At 41.1% G+C, this 23,776-nt stretch overlaps 1 protein-coding gene across 7 annotated transcripts in view; it reads left to right on the top strand.

Moving 5' to 3' along the window:
• FRMD3 (FERM domain containing 3) overlaps positions 1-23,776 on the top strand; it is a 358,746-nt gene that overhangs the window by 300,102 nt on the left and 34,868 nt on the right. For all 7 annotated transcript variants that reach the window (XM_060199507.1, XM_060199503.1, XM_060199504.1 and 4 more), the window contains one exon: positions 1,058-1,182. In XM_060199507.1, the coding sequence (XP_060055490.1) occupies positions 1,058-1,182 (125 nt within the window). The remainder of the gene's footprint in view (positions 1-1,057; positions 1,183-23,776) is intronic.

Consider the following 23,776-nt stretch of genomic DNA (forward strand, 5'->3'; position numbering starts at 1 on the left):
ATGCTGCAAGGTGAGGACCACGGTTGCTCAGATCAAGGCAGAACATCTAATGTTCCATAGTTAAGTAACTTCATTTCCAGACAGTGCCAACGGGGCTAGTAGCTTTTAAGTAAGGGCATCCTGCCCTCCCTCACCTCTCTCCTAGCCCAAGAAAGCTACCTGGACTGGAAGGCAGTCCCCTCAACTGATCTGAGAAACATTCAGGCTTATCAGAAATAACAGTACTAGCCAGGCCTGCTGTCAGTTGACTTTGAAGACAATTTTATAAGATGCCAAGGGAGACTCTGTAGGGCATGAGGATGGACAGGTCAGCCTCTGCCTTTAAGGCACTTGTCAAGGTGGGGCCCATTAGAACACCAGTAGATACAGAGAGACAGAGGTGATGAATGCTACAAGTCCTGACAGAAGGGAGGTCAATGTGAACAGTGTATTTGTGTGAGAGAAAAAGTTTATTGTGTAGGCAGTCCAGGAGGGCTTCAGGAGTGGAAGGAGGCTAGAGAGATAGCATTATGATTATGCAAAAGACTTTTTTTACCTGAGGCTCTGAGGTACTAGGTTCAGTCCCTGGCACTGTCATAAGCCAGAGCTAAGGAGAACATGGTTCCATGGCTGGCGTATGAGCAGCCTGTGGATTTGAATGGGAATATTAATACTGAACATCCATCACCACCAAAATAGCTTATAGCTGTAGAGTATCTGTACCATCTGTCTGGCTGGAGTTTTGGGTGATTACTAAATGACTCTGAGCCATGCCCTTCATTCACTTTCCTGCCTGTCTAGTTCAGTGATTTGTCTTATTATTTTATATCTTGTTCAAATGCTTATGCTCTCCACATCCATGTGAGAAAATACACCTTCTTTCACTGTATTGCTTTACAACACATGTCCAGTTTGTCAGGATGTTAAGAGTGAAAACCTTTGTATCACGAGTGTTATGCTGTCTCTTCTGTCCTATCTCACTGAGTATCTAGAGGCCATTCCCAGGGTGGGTGGCTGAAGTGAGGGGCTGGTGTTCATAGTGGAAACCGACTTTGTCTGACCTTGTGTCTGTTTTCAGAACCAACATTTCTCAGAGTCGAAGTTCCCACTCCCTGAACAAACAGCTCATCATTAACATGGAGCCCCTGCAGCCCCTGCTGCCTTCCCCCAGTGAGCAAGAGGAGGAACTTCCACTGAGAGAGGGTAAGTGCACTTCCTTCCAGAGGCTGCTCTTCTGCCACTTGAAGCTACAACCTTACAGGTAATAGTAGCATTGTTTAATAAATAAGCTGTATGCATTTGGAAGGTTGCATTAAGTTGAGTTTCTCATGGACAGAGTTCACTGATTGGTAGCATTCCTAAAAATGACTTATTAAGACAGAAACGGTGCTTAATCTGCAATGTTCAATATGGTACTGTTGCAGAGGGGCAGGAGGGAGCAGGGCAAAGGGGTGTAGTTTCCTTCTAAGCTCCACTGGGAAGGTCCTAAATGAATACCCACATGGAAAAATCACAAGAGATTCCTATCAGTTTCAGGGAGATAAGTGTTGAAGCAAAGCAGGGACAGATAGGAAAAAGAGGAAGATACATGTATAGACCTGGATAAACCTGAGAGAGAAGGAGAGGGAGAGAGAGCTCTGAGTTGCCTATTTTTAAAAGTGGGCTCTGGGGATACTGAGGGGGTTAATGTTGGCCATTGTCTCCAGGTGTGCACATCTGCATTCAAGTGCATTTTATGATTTTAGCCAGGTGGAAGGTGGAGATACTGATGTAGGATGCACATATCTTGGCATCTGTCCCCACTTCCAGGCTACCTACAGGGTTCAAGGAGAGGGGCTACTTGCTAATGTTCTTCCAGCACCCTCTAGGAGTTCTCCCTAAGCAGTTCACTAGCAGTCTTTCTTTAGCCACATATGACTACACAAAATGAGATTTAAATTAGTTAAACTTAAAAAGAAAGGGAAACTCAAAGCAGGATTTGAATGAGTGTGGAGTAGGGAACTAAAGTAAAAATCTCTGGGTGGAGAGTGAGGATGGATTTTTTTGCTTTACTGGAGGGGGGTGGGGGGAGAAAAGGGGGGATGGGACACAGTCTTTTGGTGGTGAGAATGGTGTTTATGTACACTCCCATTAACTTGTAGTCATAGAAATCACTAATTAATATGAGAGGGGAAAATTGACTGAATGTCAAAACAACAATAACAAAACATCCAAAAGAATAGGAAAGTTTTCAAGGGAGGGGATGGGATCTGAAGTTCTGGTGGTGAGAACTGTGTAGAATTGTATCCCTCTTACCCTATGGTCTTGTCAATATTTTCCATTTTAAAAATATTTAAAAAATTTTAAAAAATTCACACTTGGCTGAACTTTAGGGAACAAACTCCTATTCAATAATGTTTGTAAAAATATAAAATGTACCCAAGATCATTGTGGGTTGCAGAAGGTTGAAGGTCTGGCTTCTGTAATTGCTTCCCCCTGAACATGGGCGTTGAGAGGTCAATCCGTACTCCCAGCCTGCCTCTCTCTTTCCCTAGTCTGGAAGGGATCTGGGGAAGTGGAGCTCCAAGGCACATTGGTGGTGCTGTCTGTCCAGGGGAGTCTGGCCACATCCTGCTAGCATCTGGAACCTGGTGGCTGAAAAGAGAGTTAACATACAAAGCCAAACAAATCGTTGAACAATCATGGTTAAAGAATAGGAAAGCTATCAGGGGAGAGGATGGGATACGGAGGTCTGGTGGTGGGGAACTGTGCAAAGTTGTACCCCTCTTATCCTATGGCTTTGTCAATCTTTCCTTTTTATAAATAAAAAATTTTTAAAAAGAAAACAGCAAAAAAAATAAAATGTAAAATTAAAAAATTAAAAACCCAGTTACTTAGCTTAACTAAATTCCCAATGCTTCATAGCCACATGCTTCTATTTTACATAGCAAAATCTGAGAATATCACAGAAAATTCTATTGAGGGAAGATATTTTCGACTATAATTACAATTGAATTGTGGTTATAAAGAATTATCCAGGAGTATCTCTATATTGGTTACTTTATTCTGGCTCAATAATTCTCTATATTGTTGTTCTTTGGGTTCTTATCTGACAGTTTTGGTGAGAGAGAGCGAGAGAGCGAGAGTCTGAAAGACTATGCTTTGTCCTTTTTAAGAGCTATGCATACTTTGGGAAAGAATTTCACTTCACTGACTGTTACTACACTTGGTTGAGTTAGCTCTGTCCAAGATGGGTCAGAGAAGGTGGGTTCATTTTTCTTTTCTTTTTTTTTTATTTAAGAAAGGATTAATTAACAAAACCATAGGGTAGGAGGGGTACAACTCCACACAATTCCCACCACCCAATCTCCATATCCTACCCCCTCCCCTGATAGCTTTCCCATTCTCCATCCCTCTGGGAGCATGGACCCAGGGTCATTGTGGGTTGCAGAAGGGAGAAGGTCTGGCTTCTGTAATTGCTTCCCCGCTGAACATGGGCGTTGACTGGTCAGTCCATACTCCCAGTCTGCCTCTCTCTTTCCCTAGTAGGGTGTGTCTCTGGGGAAGCTGAGCCCAGGACACATTGGTGGGGTCTTCAATCCAGGGAAGCCTGGCCAGCATCCTGATGACATCTGGAACCTGGTGACTGAAAAGAGAGTTAACATACGAAGCCAAACAAATTGTTGAGCAATCATGGGTTCATTTTTCTTAATAGCTGTATAGTATTCCATTGTGTATATATACCACCGCTTTCTCAGCCACTCATCTGTTGTTGGGCACCTGGATTGCTTCCAGGTTTTAGCTATTATGAATTGTGCTGCTATGAACATAGGTGTCCACATATCTTTTTGGTTGGGTGTTATGGAGTCCTTGGGGTATATCCTCAGGAGAGGAATTACTGGGTCATATGGAAGGTCCATGTCTAGCCTTGTGAGAGTTCAAGTCTTTAATTTCAAAGATTAGGGGAAAATCTCACAAAATGAAATTATTAGAACCCTGGACACAAAAAATTACATGTTTTTTCTTTATGTAATTTGGAGTTCATTGTTTAAATTCTGGATGCTGGGAAATTTCACTAGAACAGACTACCCTGTCCTGAAAACATCAACTTTACCTGCAACTTCAAATTAATAATTTGGTACAGAAGGGGGGATTTAGCCTAAATTTATTCCACAGTAAGTGTATGACATGGGAAGCAAGTCATATTTCTTGGAAGAGGTAGCAGCAGCTGATTCATACTGACTCATAAAGAGTATTAGTAAATCCTTTCCTACAAGGAAGCTTTACAGGCTAAGGGAGATCCTGGCAAGTAGATGTCAAATATTCCATGGTTGAAAGGAAAACATACAGTGGATGAGATCTCAGAAAATACTTTGACCCCAGGGGCCACAGTCTTATGATAATGAGTGGCTTGGTTAACAGCAAACCTTAGGTAAGGGCAGTACTAAATAAATTTTCTTAGTAAAAGAGTCTCTGAGTCCATGTTGCTTGTCTACATTTTCCCCTTTTAAAAATAAGAAAACATTTTTTTTGCATTTTCCCATATTATTGAGAAATTTACTTACATCAGTGTGTAAGTTTAAGGCATACAGCATGGTGATTTAATTTATATGTGTTATGAAATGATTATAATAATAGGTTCAGGTAATAGCCATCATCACTTATACATAAAATTAAAGAGAGAAAAGATTATTTTTTTCTTTACAAGAATTCTAAGGACTTACTTGGTAACTTTGACATCTAGTACACAGTTGTGTTAGTTGTAGTCATCATGTTGAACATTACCTTATAAGTACTAATTATCTTTAAAACAGTTTTGTTTATCTCTGAGAGAGATCAGAGCACCACTTAACTCTAGCCACGTGTGTTACTGTGAATCAAACCTGGGATCTGAAGCCTGCAAGTCCTATGATCTACTAATGAGTTGTCTCAGTGGCCCTCTGACCATTTTACAATAATCAATCGGTTCCATTTCCACCGAGTTTTGCTAAGACTTTTTTGGAACACGCATCACTGTAAAGGTATAACGCATGATCATGGCTGGATTCACACAGACCAGTTGCACCTTGGATAGAGTATGAGTTTCGTTCCAGACCATCACAATAAATGAATATTGCAATGAGGCAAGTCACGTGCATGTTTCGGTTTCCCTGTGCATAGAAACATTATGCTCACACTATATTTTAGTCCATTAAGTATTTAATAATATTCCTTAACAAAAAAGTAATTTATTGCTAAGATTTTTCTAACCGTCACTTGAGAGTTTGGCGAGCTGTAATCTTTTGGCTGGTGAAAGACCTTGTCTTGTGTTGATGGATTTGAGGTGGTGAATACAGAAGGTGGGGAGGCTTGGCAGTTTCTTAAAATAAGACAGCAATGAAGCCTTGATTGAGTCTTGCTTTCTCACAAGGTTTCCCTGTAGCATGTCATGCTCTTTGACAGCATTTTACTCATAGCAGAACTTCTTTCGGATTGGAGTCAGTCTTCTCAAACGCTGCCACTGCTTTTTGAATGGTTTGTAAAACAGTTTATATCTTCTGTCATTTCAGCAGTGTGCACAGTATCTTCACCAGGAGCAGACAGCATCTTAAGAAACCTTTCTTTGTTTCATGCTCGGGAAACAGTTTCTTACCCAGTCATGTTTTGACATGACACTGTAGCAATTCAGTCTCATTTCCAGACTTTCCCTCTTAGCTCTCTTGCCATTTTCTACCATGTCTATGGTTACCTCCTCCACCCAGATCTTGAATGGAGTCTATGAAGTCTTGGCTCAAAATCATCCATGAGGGTTGGAACCAATTTTGTCCAAATTCCTGTAAGTGTTAGTTTTATTATCTCCTCCCAGGAACCTCAGATGTTCGCAGTGGCATTTAAAGTATTGAATCCTTTCCAAAATTCTTGCCATGTATTTTTTCCCCCAGATCCACCAGGGGAATCATTATCTGTGGTAGCTGTAGCCTTATGAAAGCAATTTATTAAATAGGAAGGTTCAAATACTGAAGTTAATGCTTGTCCTATAGGTTACAGAATGGATTTTTATATTTGGCATGAACACACGTATCTGGTATTATACACCTGTAAGAAAAAACTCTGTCTGGGGTAAACAAGGTCATTCATTGTCAACAAATAGCAGTATTTTGTACAGATTTTCTTATATTTTTTTCTTGAGGAATAGACCTCAACGCAAGATTAAAATATTTAGGGGGCTGGGTGTTGACACACCCAGTTGAGCACACACACTCTACTGTGTGCAAGGACCTGGGTTCACGCCACTTTTCCCCACCTGCAGGGAAAAGCTTTATGAACAGTGAAACAGTCTGCAGGTGTCTCTGTTTCTCCCTTTATTTTTATTTATTTATTTTTTATTGCCACCTGAGTTATCACTGGGCTCAGTGATGGCACTATGAATTCACCATTCCAGATGACCTCCTTGCCCCCCCCCCCACTTTTTCTTTCTATTGGACAGGACAGAGAAACATAGAGGAGGAGGAAGAGGAGATAGAGAATGAGAAAGATAAGACACCTGCAGATGTGCCTCACTGCTCATGAAGCATCTCTGTGTCAGGTGGGGAGTGGAGAACCTGGTTCCTTGCACATGGTAATGTGCTTAACCTGGTGTACCACTTCCTAACCCCTTTCTCCCTTTCTATCTCCCCTTTCAATTTCTGACTGTTTAATAAGGTAATAATAAATAGAAAATATAAAAAATATGCAACAAATCATGTTGTAAACAGCTGTCCTGCCAGCCTGGTTTTCTTGTAACTGTATTTACAGAGTAGATTTAGCATTCTGTAGGGCCCTAGGGGGTTTGTGAGGTAATAATTAAGCAGTGGATTTACCTTAGTCACCAGCTGATTAGCTCCTAGCTAGAGGGTCAGCCTGCCCTTTAAAGTTTTGAAGCCAGGCATTGACTTCTCTGACTTCACTTGCCAATAGAAGGTTGTTCGATGCTTAAAATCTGTGGTTGCTATAATCATCTTCGGTGACCTGAGCTCCATCTCCTGAATTTTGCTACAGCTTCTTTATCAGCATTTCCTGTTTTACCTTGTGCTTTTATATTATGGAGATGACTTACCTCCTTAAGCCTCATGAAGCAAACTCTGCCAGCTTCAAACAACTCTCTGGCAGCTTCTTCACCTCTCTCTGCCATCACTGAAGTTGGAGAAAACTAGGACTCTACTCTAGGTAAGGTTTTGATTTAAAGGACTACTGTGTCTGACTTAATTTTTCTATCCAGATGCCTCAGATGGTTTCATATCATCAAGGCTTTTTTTTTTTTACACTAATCATTTGTGTACTATTGGAATAACATTTTTAAATTTCCTGCAGTAACTTTTCCTTTACAATTATATCTTGAGTGATGAGCACAGGAGACCTAGCTTTTGACCTGAGTGTTTATCATACTTACTTCTCTTTTTTAATTTTTTAAATTTATTATTGTTATTTATTTAAGAAAGGAGACATTGACAAAATCATAGGATGGGGGGGGGGGTACAACTCCACACAATTCCCGCCACCCAATCTCCATATCCCATCGCCTCCCCAAAAGCTTTCCCATTCTCTATCCCTCTGGGAGCATGGACCCAGGGTCGTTGTGGGTTGCAGAAGGTGGAAGGTCTGGCTTCTGTAATTGCTTCCCTGCTGAACATGGACGTTGACTAGTCAATCCATACTCCCAGTCTGCCTCTCTGTTTACCTAGTAGGGTGGGTCTCTGGGGAAGCGGAGCTCCAGGGCTCATTGGTGGGGTCTTCAGTCCAGGGAAGCCTGGCCAGCATCCCGATGGCATCTGGAACCTGTGGCTGAAAAAGAGAGTTAACATACAAAGCCAAACAAGTTGTTGAGCAATCATGGACCCAAAGGTTGGAATAGTGGAGATGAAGTGTTGGGGGGTACTCACTGCAAACTCTAGTGTACTACTGCTTTCAGGTATATATTTGCCCTAGTTTATGGATATGTGTGAACATATGCTCTATCTCCTGGAGCCTGGTCTATATCTAGGTTTTGGGACTTTGTTAGGAAGTGAACCACCTGGGATAGAATTAGAGAATACTATGAAAGGAAAGGTCTCACCCAAGTGATGAAGTTGAAGGGTTGTCATTCCACACCTGAAGTCTCTGGACACAGTCGGAAGTGAAGCATGCTGGGGTGGCACTCATTGCGTTGACATACTTTCTTCTCTAACCTCAATTGTCTCTACTTTAGATTTCAAGTAAAAGGTGTACAACTCTTCCGTTCTCTTGAGCATTCAGACACCATCTTAGAGCTATTATTCAGTCTGATTTTTTTTCATTTTTTAAAAATTTCTTTATAAAACAAAAATATTATAGGACAAGAGGGGTGCAACTCCACATAATTTTCACCAGCCCCTTCCTTGAAAGTGTTCCTATTCTTTATCCCTCTGGGAGCATGGGCCGAGGATCATTATTGGGTACAGAAGGTGGAAGGTCTGGCTTCTGTAATTGCTTTTCAGCTGAGCATGGGCATTGGCAGGTTGATCCATACTCCCAGCCTCTTCCTATCTTTCCCTAGTGGGGCAGGGCTCTGAAGAGATGAGGTTCCTCTGATTTTAAGATTGTTGTGCCTCTGGGAGTAGGGATGCCCCAGAAGAAGGGGAAGCTGGCAAATAGCGAGTTGATGGAGCAGTCAGAACACACTCAAGGCTACTTATTAGTTCACCAACTGGGTGGGATTTGTATGCTTCCAAATAATTATAGTTGTAATGTCAAAGCTCACTAGGCAGTGATCACCATAAAAGTTTGAGACATTGTGGGAATTAGCAATCTCATCTGCTCACAGAAACATAGGTGAACACATGCTGTTAGAAACATGGCATTTGCCTTTGGTGGTGGGAATGGTGTTTATGTACACTCCTAGCAAAATGTAGACATATAAATCAGTAGCTAATTAATATGAGAGGGGGAAATCAATTGTATGTCTCAAAGTTTCTCAAAAGACAAACTGAATCTTAATATATAGGCTATGTATTTGATATGCGGACTCTCTCAAAAGCCTAGACCAAGTAGATTAGAAGCTTCCAATAGCACAGCTATATACAAGATACTGGGTACTGTCCAGCAAACCATAACAAAGGGACTTTTCAAAGTTAACCCAATTAACAAATAATGTGATGATAATATTAACTATTGAGTGTCTTTTTGAACCCTAAGACAGCAGGAACCTCACATCTTCACTATAGAGCCCCTACTTCCCCCAGTCCTGGAACCCTTGGATAGGGCCCACTTTCCCGTATGCATCTCCCAATCCAAACCAAATAACATTGCATCTGCCGATCACAACCTAACCAAAGCAACGATTGCTACCTCAACATGCTTCACCTCAGAATGTATCCAGAGACTTCACGTGTGGAATGACAACCCTTCAGCTTCATTACTCGGGTGAGACCTTTCCTTTAATAGTACACTCTAATTTCATCTCAGGTAGTTCACTTTCTAACAAAGTCCCATAACCTAGATATACACCAGTTTCTGTGAGAGAGAGCTTATGTGCACACGTATCCATAAACTACTGCAAAATATATACCTGAAAGCAGGACTACACTAGAGTTTGCAGTGAGTACCTCCCTAACACTTCCTCTCCACTATTCCAAGCTTGGGATCCATGATTGCTCAACAAATTGTTTGGCTTCATATGTTAACTCTGTTTTCAATCACCAGGTTCCAGATGCCACCAGGATGCTGGCTAGGCTTCCCTGGATTGAAGACCCCACCAATGTGTCCTGGAGCTCAGCTTCCCCAGAGTCACACCCTACTAGGGAAAGAGAGAGGCAGACTGGGAGTATGGACCGACCAGTCAACGCCCATGTTCAGCGGGGAAGCAATTACAGAAGCCAGACCTTCTACCTTCTGCATCCCTCAACGACCCTGGGTCCATGCTCCCAGAGGGATAGAGAATGGGAAAGCTATCAGGGGAGGGGGTGGGTTATGGGGATTGCGTGGTGGGAATTGTGTGGAGTTGTACCCCTCCTACCTTATGCTTTTGTTCACTAATCCTTTCTTAAATAAAACATTAAAAAAAAAAAAAAAAAGAAACATGGCATTTGATGCAAAGTGCTACACAAAGCCTTGAATTTGTTTTTGAAAAGAAATGCAATATATACAAATATATTGCATTTATGCATATATGCAATATATGCAAATGCATATATGCAATATATGCAAAATTAAAAAAACAAAAGCATACAAGTTTGTCTGTATTGTGAAATGATCACAATACATCCAGCCAACATCCATCCTATCAATACAGATGTAAGGAAATAAAAAGAATAAATAAATGATCACAATACATTCAGCCAACATCCATCCTGTCAGTACAGATGTAAGGAAATAAAAAGTGAAAGAAACTCTGTGTAGTAATTATTTTAGGATTTACCCTCCTCAAAACTTTCTCCTCTGTCATTATTTTTTGCTTTTATTCTTCTTATATTTCATAGGACAGAGAGAGAAGTGGAGAGGGGTAGGGGAGCTAGGGAGAGAAAAAGAAACACTTTATCCCTTGTGAAGCTTCCCCCTGAATGTGGGGACCAAGGACTTGAACCTGTGTTCTTGCACATGATAACTTGTTATCAAAATACACCACCACTTGGCCTCTTCCCAAGCCCTCCGTTTTTATTTTTTGAGCATCCCATTTCCCCCCATAGTAATAGCACCAATTACAATCCCAGTAACAGTGCCCAAGACTTTTTCTCCATATTCATACATCATTTGCTACCTTTCTATTTTTTCTTACTATAATCATGCGAACATGTGAGGTGACATCTTGTTTTGGATTTAATTTGCAACTTCTTTTGTACCTGCCTACCTTTCATATATAGGCTTTGGGAATATGTCTATCCAAGTCAATTTTTTAATTGGGTTATTTGTGGTTTGGGTATTCAACTGTGTTCTTTATATATTTTGGATATTGACCCCTTGTCAGATAGGAACTTTAAAATATATATAGTGCATTCCAAAAGTTCTTTGCTTAAAATCCTTTCAGTTAAAAAGAACAACTATGGACATTTCATTTCAGCATTTAAATGACTTTTAAGATTGCAGCTCAAATGACACAATAACTATTCAGTTTAAACTTACATTTTTCTGTAAAGATGAACAGCTGTTTGTATTTGAATACATTTTACTGTGAAGCAGTAAAATTTTACTTGCTCTGAGCCATTTCCAGGATCTAGAAACTTTCTTTTCTTTCTTCCTTCCTTCCTTCTTTCTTCCTTCCTTTCTTCCTTTCTCACTCCTCCTTCTCCTCCCCTCCTCCTCCTCCTCCTTGTTCTTTTTACCATGAAGAAAATTTTCACTTCTATGTAGTTCCATTTGTTTATGGTGCTGCTTGTGCTTTAGATGTCATATGCTCATCAACAGTTCTGGACACTGTCTGTTTTCGTATGTTTCTTAAGCTAAATAGTCAGTTTTCATTTATGATCATAACAGAATTTTTGGACCTTTGCCAATGTGTCTTGAATATTGAGTTGACATTTTCCTGTATGTCACAATTTGTCTAAGAGTTTAATAAAGGGAAGGGAAGGGAAAAACGATAGCCCACACTTAAGATACTGACTGTATCTTTTCTGTAAGAATGGAAGCCTTCCTAGGTGGGAAAAGGAGGTTAGAAAACTAGACTGCTTGAAGTTTCCATAAGGACTGTGGAAGGAAGGGTACAATTATTTTGGGAGCGTTGGGTCTGAAGAAGAGCTGGCCAAGCTTTCCCCTGGTCCTTTTCACCCTACTGAATTAAAAATTTCCATTTGGTTCTATTTTTTTTCAATTTCTTTAATAGGGAATTAATATTTTACATTTGACAGTAAATACAACAGTTTGTACATGCATCACATTTTTCAGTTTTCCTTATAACAATACAACCCCCACTAGGTCCTCTGCCATCCTTCTTGGATCTGTATTCTCCCCCCCACCACCAGAGTCTTTTACTTTGGTGCAATACACCAATTCCATTTCAGGTTCTACTTGTGTTTTCTCTTCTGATCTTGCTTTTCAACTTCTGCCAGAGAGTGAGATCATCCCATATTCATCCTTCTGTTTCTGCCTTATTTCACTTAACATGAATTTTTTCAAAGTCCAGCCAAGATCGGCTGAAAACAGCAAAGTCACCATTTTTTATAGCTGAGTAGTATTCCATTGTGTCTATAGACCACAACTTGCTCAGCCACTCATCTGTGGTTGGACACCTGGGTTACTTCCAGGTTTTGGCTATTACAAAGTGTGCTGCCAAGAACATATGTGGACACAGATCTTTTGGGATGGATGTGTGGGGTTCTTGGTTCCATTTTTTATGATTAGTTTCCATTATTAAACAGTCGACATATTCCTAATGAAACAACTGTGTGAATGAGAGCCAAATGTAATTGATTTTATAAATTTCATGATTTTTATAATTATACTAGGAATCCATAAGTCACCTCTGAATTTTTTCAGTTTGTTTTACAGAAGGATCTCAAGTTCCTTCACTAGCTGTGAAGTCTAGCTGGTAGTTCCCCTCTCTATAAAAGTCAAAATAGTTTTATGAATGTCTACAAAGACTTGTAGGCTATGTGTCCCCTTAATGATATCTCTTTGTGGTTCTGAAGCTAGGGCAGATCATCTCAGCCTTCTTGATAAAGAATCAATGAAAAAGGAAGAGAAGTAGAAAGGACAATATTGGCAAGTGCTCAGTAGACGCAGTGAAGTTTCCAATCTAGAAAAAAAGCAAAACTATCTCAGACTGTGAAATTTAGAGTTTCAACTCCTACAGTGATTCTGTGATCTTGATACTATTCTATTTAAAAAGAAAACATTTTATTTTCAGTGAAAGAGAGAGACATCAGAGAACTACTCAGCTTTGGCCTACAGTGGTACTGGGGATTGAACCTAGGACCTCAAAGCTTCAGGCATGAAAGTATTTTTATAACCTTTCTGCCGTCTCTCCAACCTGATACCATTATATTTTAATAAACGTGTTGAATTCTGTTCCAGGTCCCGTTCTGCCAGGCAATGGGACTTACACATTTGAAAAATACAAATGCTTCAACTATAGATTTATAACTCTGACATCTGAAGAGAAGAAAGGCTGCAAAATACAGCTTAATGCAAAGTTGCTTTCCACTGTGTGGGTGGATTTTATTTCATGAAACATGAATTTTATGTCAGCCTTGGGTTTTGATAGTTTAGTACTTTTTATTAATACAGCTGAGCAAGAGCCAAAGTGAAAGAGGCTGGGAATTCACATCTTAATACAGCTGTCATAACCAGCAATGCATATGACTTGTGCCCACACCTACATTGCTATGAGCTATACACGGATGAAGATACAAGAGACTAGCAAGTGGCTCATGCCATAGAGCATACTTATTACCATGTGCAGGGACATGGGTTTAATCCCTGAGTGACAGCATGGGAACACCTACAAAGGCAGCTTCAGGAGTGCTGCTGCAGTGTCTTTCCTTTCTCTCACTCTCTCTCTCTCTCTCCCCCTTCTCTCTCATTCTGACCCTCTATCTAGAGGCACAGCAGAGTCATGCAAACACCAAGCTGCACTGGTAACACTGGTGGCAAAAAATATATATATCTTTTTCCCCCTCTGGGGGTTCACAGCCTGCTAGGAAGACAGCAGTGGGAGGTGATGAGGAAATTCTGCCTCTGTCCTTGAATCATGTACTTCAGTAGTTGCTTTGCTATATGTGCCCAACCAGACAGCAGTGTCCCACACTGCCTGAAAAGTGCTTCCTTATTTTTTAGTTTCATTGGAGTGTCTGCTATAAAGTTGGTGGGCAAAGAAATGAATCGATGAAACTGATAGGCTGAGGGAGCAGTGGGGGTGGGGAAGGGAGGGGACTGATCCACCTGCATTGACTGTTTCTGTGACTGTGGATAAGAGGGATCAGAGGGACAATAAAAGACGAGGCAGAAAGGTAGGAAAAACCAGATCATGAGGTTTGCATGCCTTGCTGGAGAATTTAGCCTCAGATGCCAGGGAGCCTCGAGAGGAATTCAAACATGGAAACGACCTGATGGAATTGCATTATTTTTATCTTCCCTGTTTATGATTAAAATCAGGTTTAGCCAGAATTATTTAAATTTTAAGATTAAGTTTATGGGCTGGGGAATTAATAGAATGGTTATGCAATAGACGTTGGTGCCTGTGACTCTAAAGACCCAGGTTCAATCCCCAGTACTAGCATATGCCAGAGCTGAGCAGTGCTCTGGTTGGTTTCTTGTTCACTCCCTCTCTGCCTTTTTCCCTCTGTATCTTTCATTTAGATAACTAAATATTTTAAGTGAACTTTTATTTTATGAAATTGGGAGACCAGAGTACTTCTCAGCTCTTGGCAGTGCTGAGAATCAAACCTGGGCCCTCATGCATGCAAGTCCTATGCTCTACTCTATGAGCTACCTCCCTTAGCACACTACTGACCTTTATTTAATTTTTATCTTTAGAGGCAGAGAAGAGAGGCAGAGAGAGAGAGAGAGAGAGAGAGTAAAAGAGTAAAAGATACCCCAGTATTAGAGAGAGAGAGAGAGAGAGAGAGAGAGTAAAAGAGTAAAAGATACCCCAGTACCCAAACTCCAGCTTCAGTGCAGTGGCACTAGGCTTGTACCCAGGTTGTGCACGTGGCAAAGCAGTGCACAATCCAAGTAAACTAATGCAACATCACAGGATTATTGACCTTTAGAGCTAACATTCTTCTTCAAATACAAGTAATTTTGGTCTATGACACAGGGGTCCATCATTATATGTAAATCAAGATCTGCACATACTATGTTATATTTACGCTTCATTGTACGGTAGACTCAGTTTCTCTGATTCACTTTGTTTTCTTGTCTGGTAACCACTAATTTGATCTTAAAGTTTAAAAGTTTGTTTTAATGCATAGTGTGTTGCATTACCATTTTGCAAGCCAGGTTCCCACACTTGAATTCAACCCCCACAGCATGGAAGGAAGCTTCAGTGCTGTGGTTTCTTTCCCTCTCTCTCTGCTTCATCTGATAAAGTCAGCCTTAAGTGCTGAAGCACCAGAACCACATAAAAAATTTTTTTTCTGTAATTCAGATTAAAGGGAGAAAGTTTTAGGTGTGTCCCTTGGCTGCCCATCTCTGGGAGCTCACAGGGAGGACGTGGTGCCTCCCTTGTCTCCTGTGGACACCTTTAGTGGTTGTGGGGGAATCTGTACTGCCACAATTATGCACCAGGGTCATGACCACCCATTTGTTGGACAAGCTCTCTCTATTCTTCTTTGAACTTCAACCTTCTCAAAAGACAGCTGTGCAGAGCATTATCGCCCCGATTAGCCTGCTGATGTGTTGGGACAACGTGTGACCTCAGCCACCCATCTGACAGCTGGAGGATTAGCTCTGAGCTTGGCTGTGTCTAGGGAGAGAGAAAATAAATGTAAGATCAGTTCGTAGGCACCTCCAGGCAACAGGAAAGCATTCAGCGTTAGCCCAAAGTTGCTCGGCTACAGATCAGAGGGGATCCACACTGTGGAAAACTTTTGATGACCATGACAAAGCATTTGAAGAGGGCCATTGAGAGCTTGTGAGAATTTCAGGAGTGGGAACTTTTCCATGTGGAAAGTGACATTTTTGTTTTCAGGCAGTCATCAATCTGAATGAAATCTTATGCAAAATGAAATAAGTTCTCCATAGTGGAAATAGAAAATACTGTATGTTAGATGGATAGCATTGCTTTCCTTAGTGGGTAAATGTTGAGTATGGTAGAGATGGGGGGAAGAGAAAAATTACAGGAGACTGAGAAGCTGGTAATCTGTGATGCCCAGTAAAGAACAAGGATTCCAGGATTCCCTAGTTAGGACCCAAAGTGATATGGTGGCCTGGTATTGGCCAAAATAGCCATCATTAAGTGAGCCAATCTCTTGCCTTTATCCAACTTTTGTAGTCCCTTCTTTGATGAGCTGAGAATTTCTCCCATTTGTTAAAGCACTGAGTGTCATTTGCTGTAATTCAAGCCACTATTTATGTCTATGCAGTCTGGCCTCAAGTTAGAGAGAAAATAGACCTAGGATTTTAATGGGGTCTAAGTTTACCTCAAGGTTTTTTTTTTTTTTTTTTACTTGTTTAATGATGCTAATAAAGGTTGTCATAGGAACATTAATTGCCCTTTATTAGATATATATGTCTTGCCAATATATCTCTTGGCCACTTGTATATAGTGTTTCTTCTAAAGATTGTCAAAGGGTGACACTAATGGTGGTGCCCTGTCAAAAAAGATGAAAAGCTGAAAGAGTAAATATTACTTACTTATTTTGTATAGTTAGTTGAATAGAGAGTGACTGAAGGGAGGGTAGAAGTGATTGAGGTAGGGGTAGAAGAGAAGGGTGTCTAAGCCTAAGTAAGAAATATTTGATTAGAGAATGTATGGTTCCTTCTTTAGGCTATTCTACTAAATTGCCATGCTTATTAGGAGTAAGTCTAGTCATAGAGGACTATTAGGAACTCTTACTTTAAATTATATTACTATCCCAATTTAGGGATACGTATACACATGTGCCCAGCACCTAAGGCCCTATTCTTTATCTAGTAACTGTAACTTTGCTAAAACTGTACCATCTGAAATGGAACTCAGTAGTCCCATGATTTAGGAAAGGTCTTACCAGGATAAAGGAGTTGGGAGGTTGACGTCTCAGGCTTGATGTCTCTGGAGACAATCCACAGCAAAAAGGCACTTGCAACATAATGTAACATGGTGGCACTGGTTGTGTTGATTTAGTTGAGACCAACAGAGCCAGTACAAAAAGATAAAGGATCAGGAGAAAAGAGACAAGAACAGTGAGGGCCAGGAAGTGGCATTCCTGGTTGAGCACACATGTTATAGTGCTTGAGACCCTAGGTTCAAGTCCCCAGTCCCCACCTTTGGAGGTGAGTGAGAGCTTCATAAGTGGCAGAGCAGTGCTTCAGGTGTCTGTCTTACTCTCCCCCCTCTGTATCTAAAAAAAAGAGCCCCAGGAGTCAGGCTGTAGCACAGCAGGTTAAGCGCAGGTGGCGCAAAGCACAAGGACCGGCATAAGGATCCCGGTTCGAACCCCGGCTCCCCACCTGCATGGGAGTCGCTTCACAGGTGGTGAAGCAGGTCTGCAGGTGTCTATCTTTCTCTCCTCCTCTCTGTCTTCCCCTCCTCTCTCCATTTCTCTCTGTCCTATCCAACAATGACAACAACAATAATAAAACAAGGGCAACAAAAGGGAATAAATAAATACAATAAATATTTTTTAAAAAATGAGCCCCCACTCTCCACCTGTAGAGGGAATGCTGCACAAGCAGTCAACTAGGTCTTCAGATGTCTCTTTCGTCCTCCCTCTCTCTCTTCCCCTCTTAATTTCTCTGTCCTATTCAATTAGCGGAGAAGCAATTACAGAAGCCCGACCTTCCCCCTTGTGCACCCCATAATGACCCTGCATCCATACTCCTAGAGGGTTAGAGAATAGGAAAGCTATCAGGGGAGGGGATGGGATATGGAGTTCTGGTGATGGGAATTGTGTGGAGTTGTACCCCTCTTATCCTACGGTTTTTGTCAGTGTTTCCTTCTTTTAAAAAAAATAGAAAGAAACAGAAGGGAGGGATGGCTGCTGGGAGCGGTGGATATGTAGTGCCAGCACTAAGCCCCAGTGATAACCCTAGTGGCAAAAAAAAAAAAAAGTAATGATAGGGGCTGGGCAGTAGTGCATGTGGTGAGTGCACATGTTACCACACACAAGGATCTGGATTCAAGTCCCCACCTTCAGGGGTGAAGTTTTATGGACAGTGAAGCAATGCTGCAGGTGTCTCTTTCCTTCTCTGTCTCCTTCTTCACTCTTGATTTCTGTCTGTATCTACTACATAATAATAAATAATAATAAAAATGGCTTAAAAGAAAAAAGGAAAGGACAAAAAGATCACTGTGAGAAGTTGTGCAGACACTAATCCCCAGCGAAAACCCTGGTAGCAAAGAAATAAAAATAAAACGAGCCAGGAGAGAGGGTAGGCAATAGTGACAGCCAGTCCAGCTGTTGCCCTGTGGCGAGGAGAGACATGTGACTTGGCACTTAGACACATAAACACTCCCACTACACCCTAAGAAACCATAGGAGTGGAAAGTGAAAACATTGCTGGAGTATTGCCACTAGAGAGCAGAGCTGCAATTTTCTTGAATTTAAGAAGTGCTCCACAGTCAGTGTGGAGTTCTGCCTTCTAATGTTTTTGTTACTGGGCTGGTTGTGTTAAGTACATGTCCTTTGTGATACCCAGGTTTAAAAGGAAGCAGAATCTCATAGAATTGCTTCTACTCACCGCTTTATTGTTACAATCCAGAGACAATTATATGTGGAAGAGAATATTAGGCAGTGTGTGTGTTTCCTTCTGTGGGTAGGCCATAATAAATAGTTCATGCAGTGTGAGGGTTCACTGGTCCGTCCATCAATCCATCCATCCATCCATTTTTCCTCTTATTTTAATGCTTTATTTACTTTATTTTAATGAGATAAAGAAAGAGGGAGAGAGAGATACAAACACACAGAGAGATACTAGAGCACTGCTTAGCTCTGGTTTATGATAGTGCTGAGGATTGACCCTGAAACTTAAGGGCCTCAGGCATGAAAGTCTTTTGCAGAACTATCATTGTTGTTTCCCTAGCCCCATTCTTCCTTTTTAAAGATTTCCTTATATACATATAAATATATATATATACATACATATTATTTATTTAAGATAAAGACAGAAATTGAGAGGGAAGCCCTTGCTTATTGGCAAGGGGCTAGAATTAAAGGGTGTCCACTAGGGTGCGTACTCGGCGCTTTCTACAGAAGGTGTGTCTGTCTGGCTGCGAGTGAATTGGAGGTCAGAGCCATGACTTCCAGAGGGAGGTTAGTCTTGATTCAGGCTTGGATTGCTAATTTCCTTTTACTACATCCATATAAAATAATAACTGTGTAGATTTTGTTTTTAAATGTTAGGGCTTTTCTGACAACCCAGCATTTTTTTTTTTTTTTTATTATTGGATGGAGACAAGGAGTGAAGATGGAGACTTCACAAGGAGTGAAGCAGGTCTGTGGATGTCTGTCTTTCTCTCTCCCTCTCTGTCTCCCTCATCTCTCTGAATTTCTCTCTGTCCTATCCAGTACCATGGAAAAAAATGGCCACCAGGAGCAGTGGATTTATAGTGCTGGTACCAAGTTCCAGTGATAACCCTGGAGGCAAAATAATAATAATAATAATAACTTCCAAACTACTACTGTTTTTAAGCATGTCTCTTTGGCCCTCTCAGCAGTACTTCTTAAAACAAAAAGTATTAATATTCTTTTATATAAAAATGAGTATACATGCATCTCACTTGATAAATTTATAGGTGTGGGTACACATTAACCCCCCATGTCCCCAGTCAGTTGAACTAGTGGTTAATGAAACTGCAGGCAAGCATGTGGAATAGTGATCTATAAAGTTTTTCTCCCTTATGAATTGCATATTGTCAGAATAAATTTGAAAATTAGGCTGGCAAAATAGTTTACTTGGCTAGTGTGCTTGCTTTGCCATATATGTGATCCAGGATTGAGCCCAGCCCCTATCACACTGATGTTGTGAAATAAAAATATTCAATAGCAGCTAGTTTAAAGGGGAATGTAAAATGTTTATCTTCTGACTTTAAAGAACTCTTCCTTCCTTGAATGTCTCCTCTTCGAAGGGAAGCCCAATTTGGGTGATTTTTAAACTTCCAAATCTCTACTTCACCAAAGGAAACGTGGGGATGGTCAGGGGCTCAGGATAGACCTGCTTGGTCTTACAACCATGGGCTGATACTTTTTGCTATAAAGGGACAGAATGTTTATGTTCAGAAAATAGAGCACCCCTTGTGGTCTGTGGGGCTGTTAGCCTGCCAATCCTCTGCCACAGGTGTGCAATTCAACCTCTTTTTAAAAAATGTATTTATTTTGGACAGAGAAAATAATTGAGAGAAAGGGGGAGTTAGAGATGGAGAGAGACACCTGCAGTACATTTATGCAACTTCCCCCCACCCTACAGATGGGGAGTGGGGGCTCGAACCCTGGTCCTTTTGCACTGTATGTAATGTGTATGCTCAATCAACTCAACCTCTTAGTATGTAAACCTATGCTTAGCTCTACCCATAACTGGGAGGGAACTCACAAATATGATGGCCAGCCTCTGCATGTGGCTCCTAGTCTTTTCTTCAACCTGATCATTTGCTCTCTCTTTCTCATGCTAGTACCCTGCTAAATTTTGCCAGGGTGCTTAGCACTATCAAATACTCTCTTGTTTATCTGTCCTCCTCTTTTCTGTTTCCCCTAATAGAACTGACAGCTCCAAGAAAGCAAAGTTTTTCTTGCTTCTTTCCCCATATTACTAGCTCCAGCATTTAGAGATGTTTTGACACACAGCCAGAGTTCAATGAGTCCTTGCAGAACCAGTGTGTGAATGAAGGAATACATGAATTTTAAATGCAGCTGGGATAGCCTTTGTTTATGTGAGAGAAAATATATGAGGAGAATATTTTCCTGGGCCTGGGGCTTACCCTAAACCAAGCATGTGCTTTTTGTTCTTTTCTGTCTTGTTATTTCAAGTCTGAAATTAAAAAGCCATACTATTGTATTATAGAAATTTGGGAACTGTATTTTTTTAAAGATTCATTTTTAAATTTTTTATTATCTTTATTTATTTATTGGATAGAGACAGCCAGAAATTAAGAGCAGGAGGGGAGATAGAGAGGTAAAGAGACAGATAGACACCTGCAGACCTGCTTCACCACTTTACCGCAAAGCTTTCCCCCTGCAGATAGGGGCTGGGAGCTCGAACCCCTGGGTTCTTGTGCACTGTAACATGTGTGCTCAACCAGATGTACCACCACCTGGCCCCAGAAAATGTACTAACCTCAAAAATATTTATAAACCAGAGCTGGGAAGATAGCATAATGGTTAAGCAAAAAAACTTAATGGTTAAAGCAAAAAGACTTCCATGCCCGAGACACCAAAGGTCACAGGTTCAGTCCCCAAACACCACTGTAAGCCAGAGATGAGCAGTAAACAGTAAGTTAGGGACTGGGCGGTGGTGTACCTGGTAGGACACACTCATTTCAGTGAGCAAGCACTAGGGCTCAAGCTCCTGGTCCCCACCTGCACAGGGGAAGTTTCAAGAATGTTAAAGCAGTGCTGCAGGCGCTCTCTCTCTCTCTCTCTCTCTCTCTCTCTCTCTCTCTACCTCCCCCTTCCCTCACTGTTTCTTTGTCTTTACCCTAAGTAATAAGTAAATGTTAAAAATTAAAAGGTCAACCCACAGTCCTTTATATTTCAAATTGTGGTATGAATATGAAGAAGCCATTCAAAGATTGTAAGTAAATACTGAATTATACTATAATTCTGTTTTGGAAACTGCTTCTCTACTTACTAATGTCACACGAGCAATTACTCTATGGTATTAGATCGTTTTAAAATTATTATTCTAACAGACATATCTCAGTACCTTCCACTGAGTTATACTTGAGGTTTCTTTCTGTCTTCCACCCCACTCCACCCTTAAATCTTTGACAAAATCAAAGGGAAAAACTTAAGAGTGGTGACACACTCTTTTTGCATTTACTAGCTTTTTGTTTTTCTAATTTTTAATTTTTAAAAAATTTTTATTTATAAAATGGGATATTTAAAAGACAATAGTATAAGAGGGGTACAATTCCACACAATGCCCACCCCCAGAACTCCGTATCCCATCCCCTCCCTTGATAGCTTTCCTATTCTTTATCCCTCTGGGAGTATGGACCCAGGATCATTATGGGGTACAGAAGGTGGGAGGTCTGGCTTCTGTAATTGCTTCCCCGCTGAAAAATGGGCGTTGGCAGTTCGATCCATACTGCCAGGCTATCTCTCTCTTTCCTGAGGAAGATGGGTCCTGAAATTAGTGAAGCCTGGAATGTTCCTAGCCATGACCACAGAATGCAAGCTCAGACCTACAGGGATACAGAGGTTATATAGGCTCCTTTGCTGAATATGGACCCCAGATCAGAGGGATGGGGTTTACAGTTAACAATATTTATACACTTTCCGCATATTTGGGAGCTATTCTCTTGCTTGACCCAGCTTTCTTAGTCCTTTTTTTTTTTTTTTAATTTTTTATTTAAGAAAAGGATTAGTGAACAAAAGCATAAGGTAGGAGGGGTACAACTCCACACAATTCCCAACACCCAATCCCCATAACCTTTCTTAGTCCTTTTTCCAACTATGACACCATTTCCCCAGACAATAACCTGTGTCTACCTGCATATTAGCTCAGGCAAAAACTAGTAAAGTCATGGGCCCCTTGGAATATATCTAAAATAGATCTACTAGACTCTTCCAGGTCTGATAGGAAACAGTTGATATTAACAGCAGTTTTCTCTGGACTGTCACACTTTGAGGGACCCTAGGGAGGACTCAGTCGATTAGGTGTGCAGTAGTGTTAAGTCTAATGGTATTAAGTTCAGTGTGTTAAGGACATAGTTCCACTGGTACATCATGGGACATGCGTCCCTGAGGCTCCGAGTGTAATCCCTATCACTATATGTACCTGAGTGGTATCCTGATTCTGCTCTCCTCTCTCCTCATTTATGAAACGCTACCTCATATGAAATGAATCTTAAAACAAGGGGCCAGGTGGTGGCACAACCTGGTTGAGCACACATTACATACAATGTGCAAAGATCCAGATTTGAGCCCCTGGTCCCCACCTGCAAGGGGGAAAGCTCTCTGTCAGTCTCCTCTTGCACTTCACCCCTTCCCTTTTGATTTCTGGCCATCGCTTTCCAAGAAATAAAGATAATAAAAACATTTTTAAAAGTCTGAAGAGAAGTTCTGGTGTGGGAAGGTGATATAGTTTAAAAGTAGAGCATAAGACTATCATGAACAAGGTCTCAGGTTGGATCACCTTCTCCCCAGCCACCCCCACCCCCCACTCCCTACCCCAGCACCACAGAAGCCAGAGCTGAGTGGTGATCTGGTCCCTCAGAAAATTCAGTAAAGTAGACTGGTGAGATAGTTCACTTGGACAGTGAGCTCCTTTGCCATGTGCATGACTCAGATTTGAGTCCAGCCCCCACCATATTTAAGGAAGCATTGGTGCTGTGGTCTCTTTTCCTTTTCTCTATCTTAAATATTAGTAATTAAATTAAAATTGTACTGTGGCCCTGGTGAAGTAGCGCACTTGGATAGTGCGCTGCTTTGCCATGTGTGTGACCCGGGTCTGACTGTGCCTGGCATCCACATGTTGAAAGAAGCTTCTGTGCTATGATCTTTCTCTTGCTCTAACAATACTCATACTGATAATAATAACAAAGTGTGTAGACATTGTCATCCATGACCTTAGCTTGATCTTGTGGCAAGCTGGATGCAGCTTTTCTTTTTTTAATTTAATTTTTTTTTTCTACTAGAGCACTAATCAGCCCTGGTTTATGGTGGTGAGGGGGATTGGACCTGAGACTTTGGGGCCTCAGGCATGAGAGTCTGTTTGCATAACCATTATGCTATCTGCCCCCTCTGGCTGCAGCTTTTCCATCAGTACTCTCCTGCTATGGAGAGATGTCTAATGGACCAAGCATGCTTTGCTCCCTTCAGACATTCTTCTGCAGCTTCCTTGCCAGTCTCAGTCTTCAGAAGTTGAGATTTGAAGCCTTGCTCTGGGCTTGACATTAACATAAAGGAATGTTGTGGCAAGTTTGATCATCTTGATAGACTTCTCTCCAGGCCATTCTTCAGGCAGTTTTGCTCTTTAATCATTCATATGTTCACTGGAGTAGCACTCTTTAAACATTTATTTCAATTTTTAGGAGCTCTGGGGAGAGAAAGAGGCA

Source organism: Erinaceus europaeus, chromosome 10, assembly GCF_950295315.1.
Source record: "Erinaceus europaeus chromosome 10, mEriEur2.1, whole genome shotgun sequence".
Lineage (NCBI taxonomy): Eukaryota > Metazoa > Chordata > Mammalia > Eulipotyphla > Erinaceidae > Erinaceus > Erinaceus europaeus.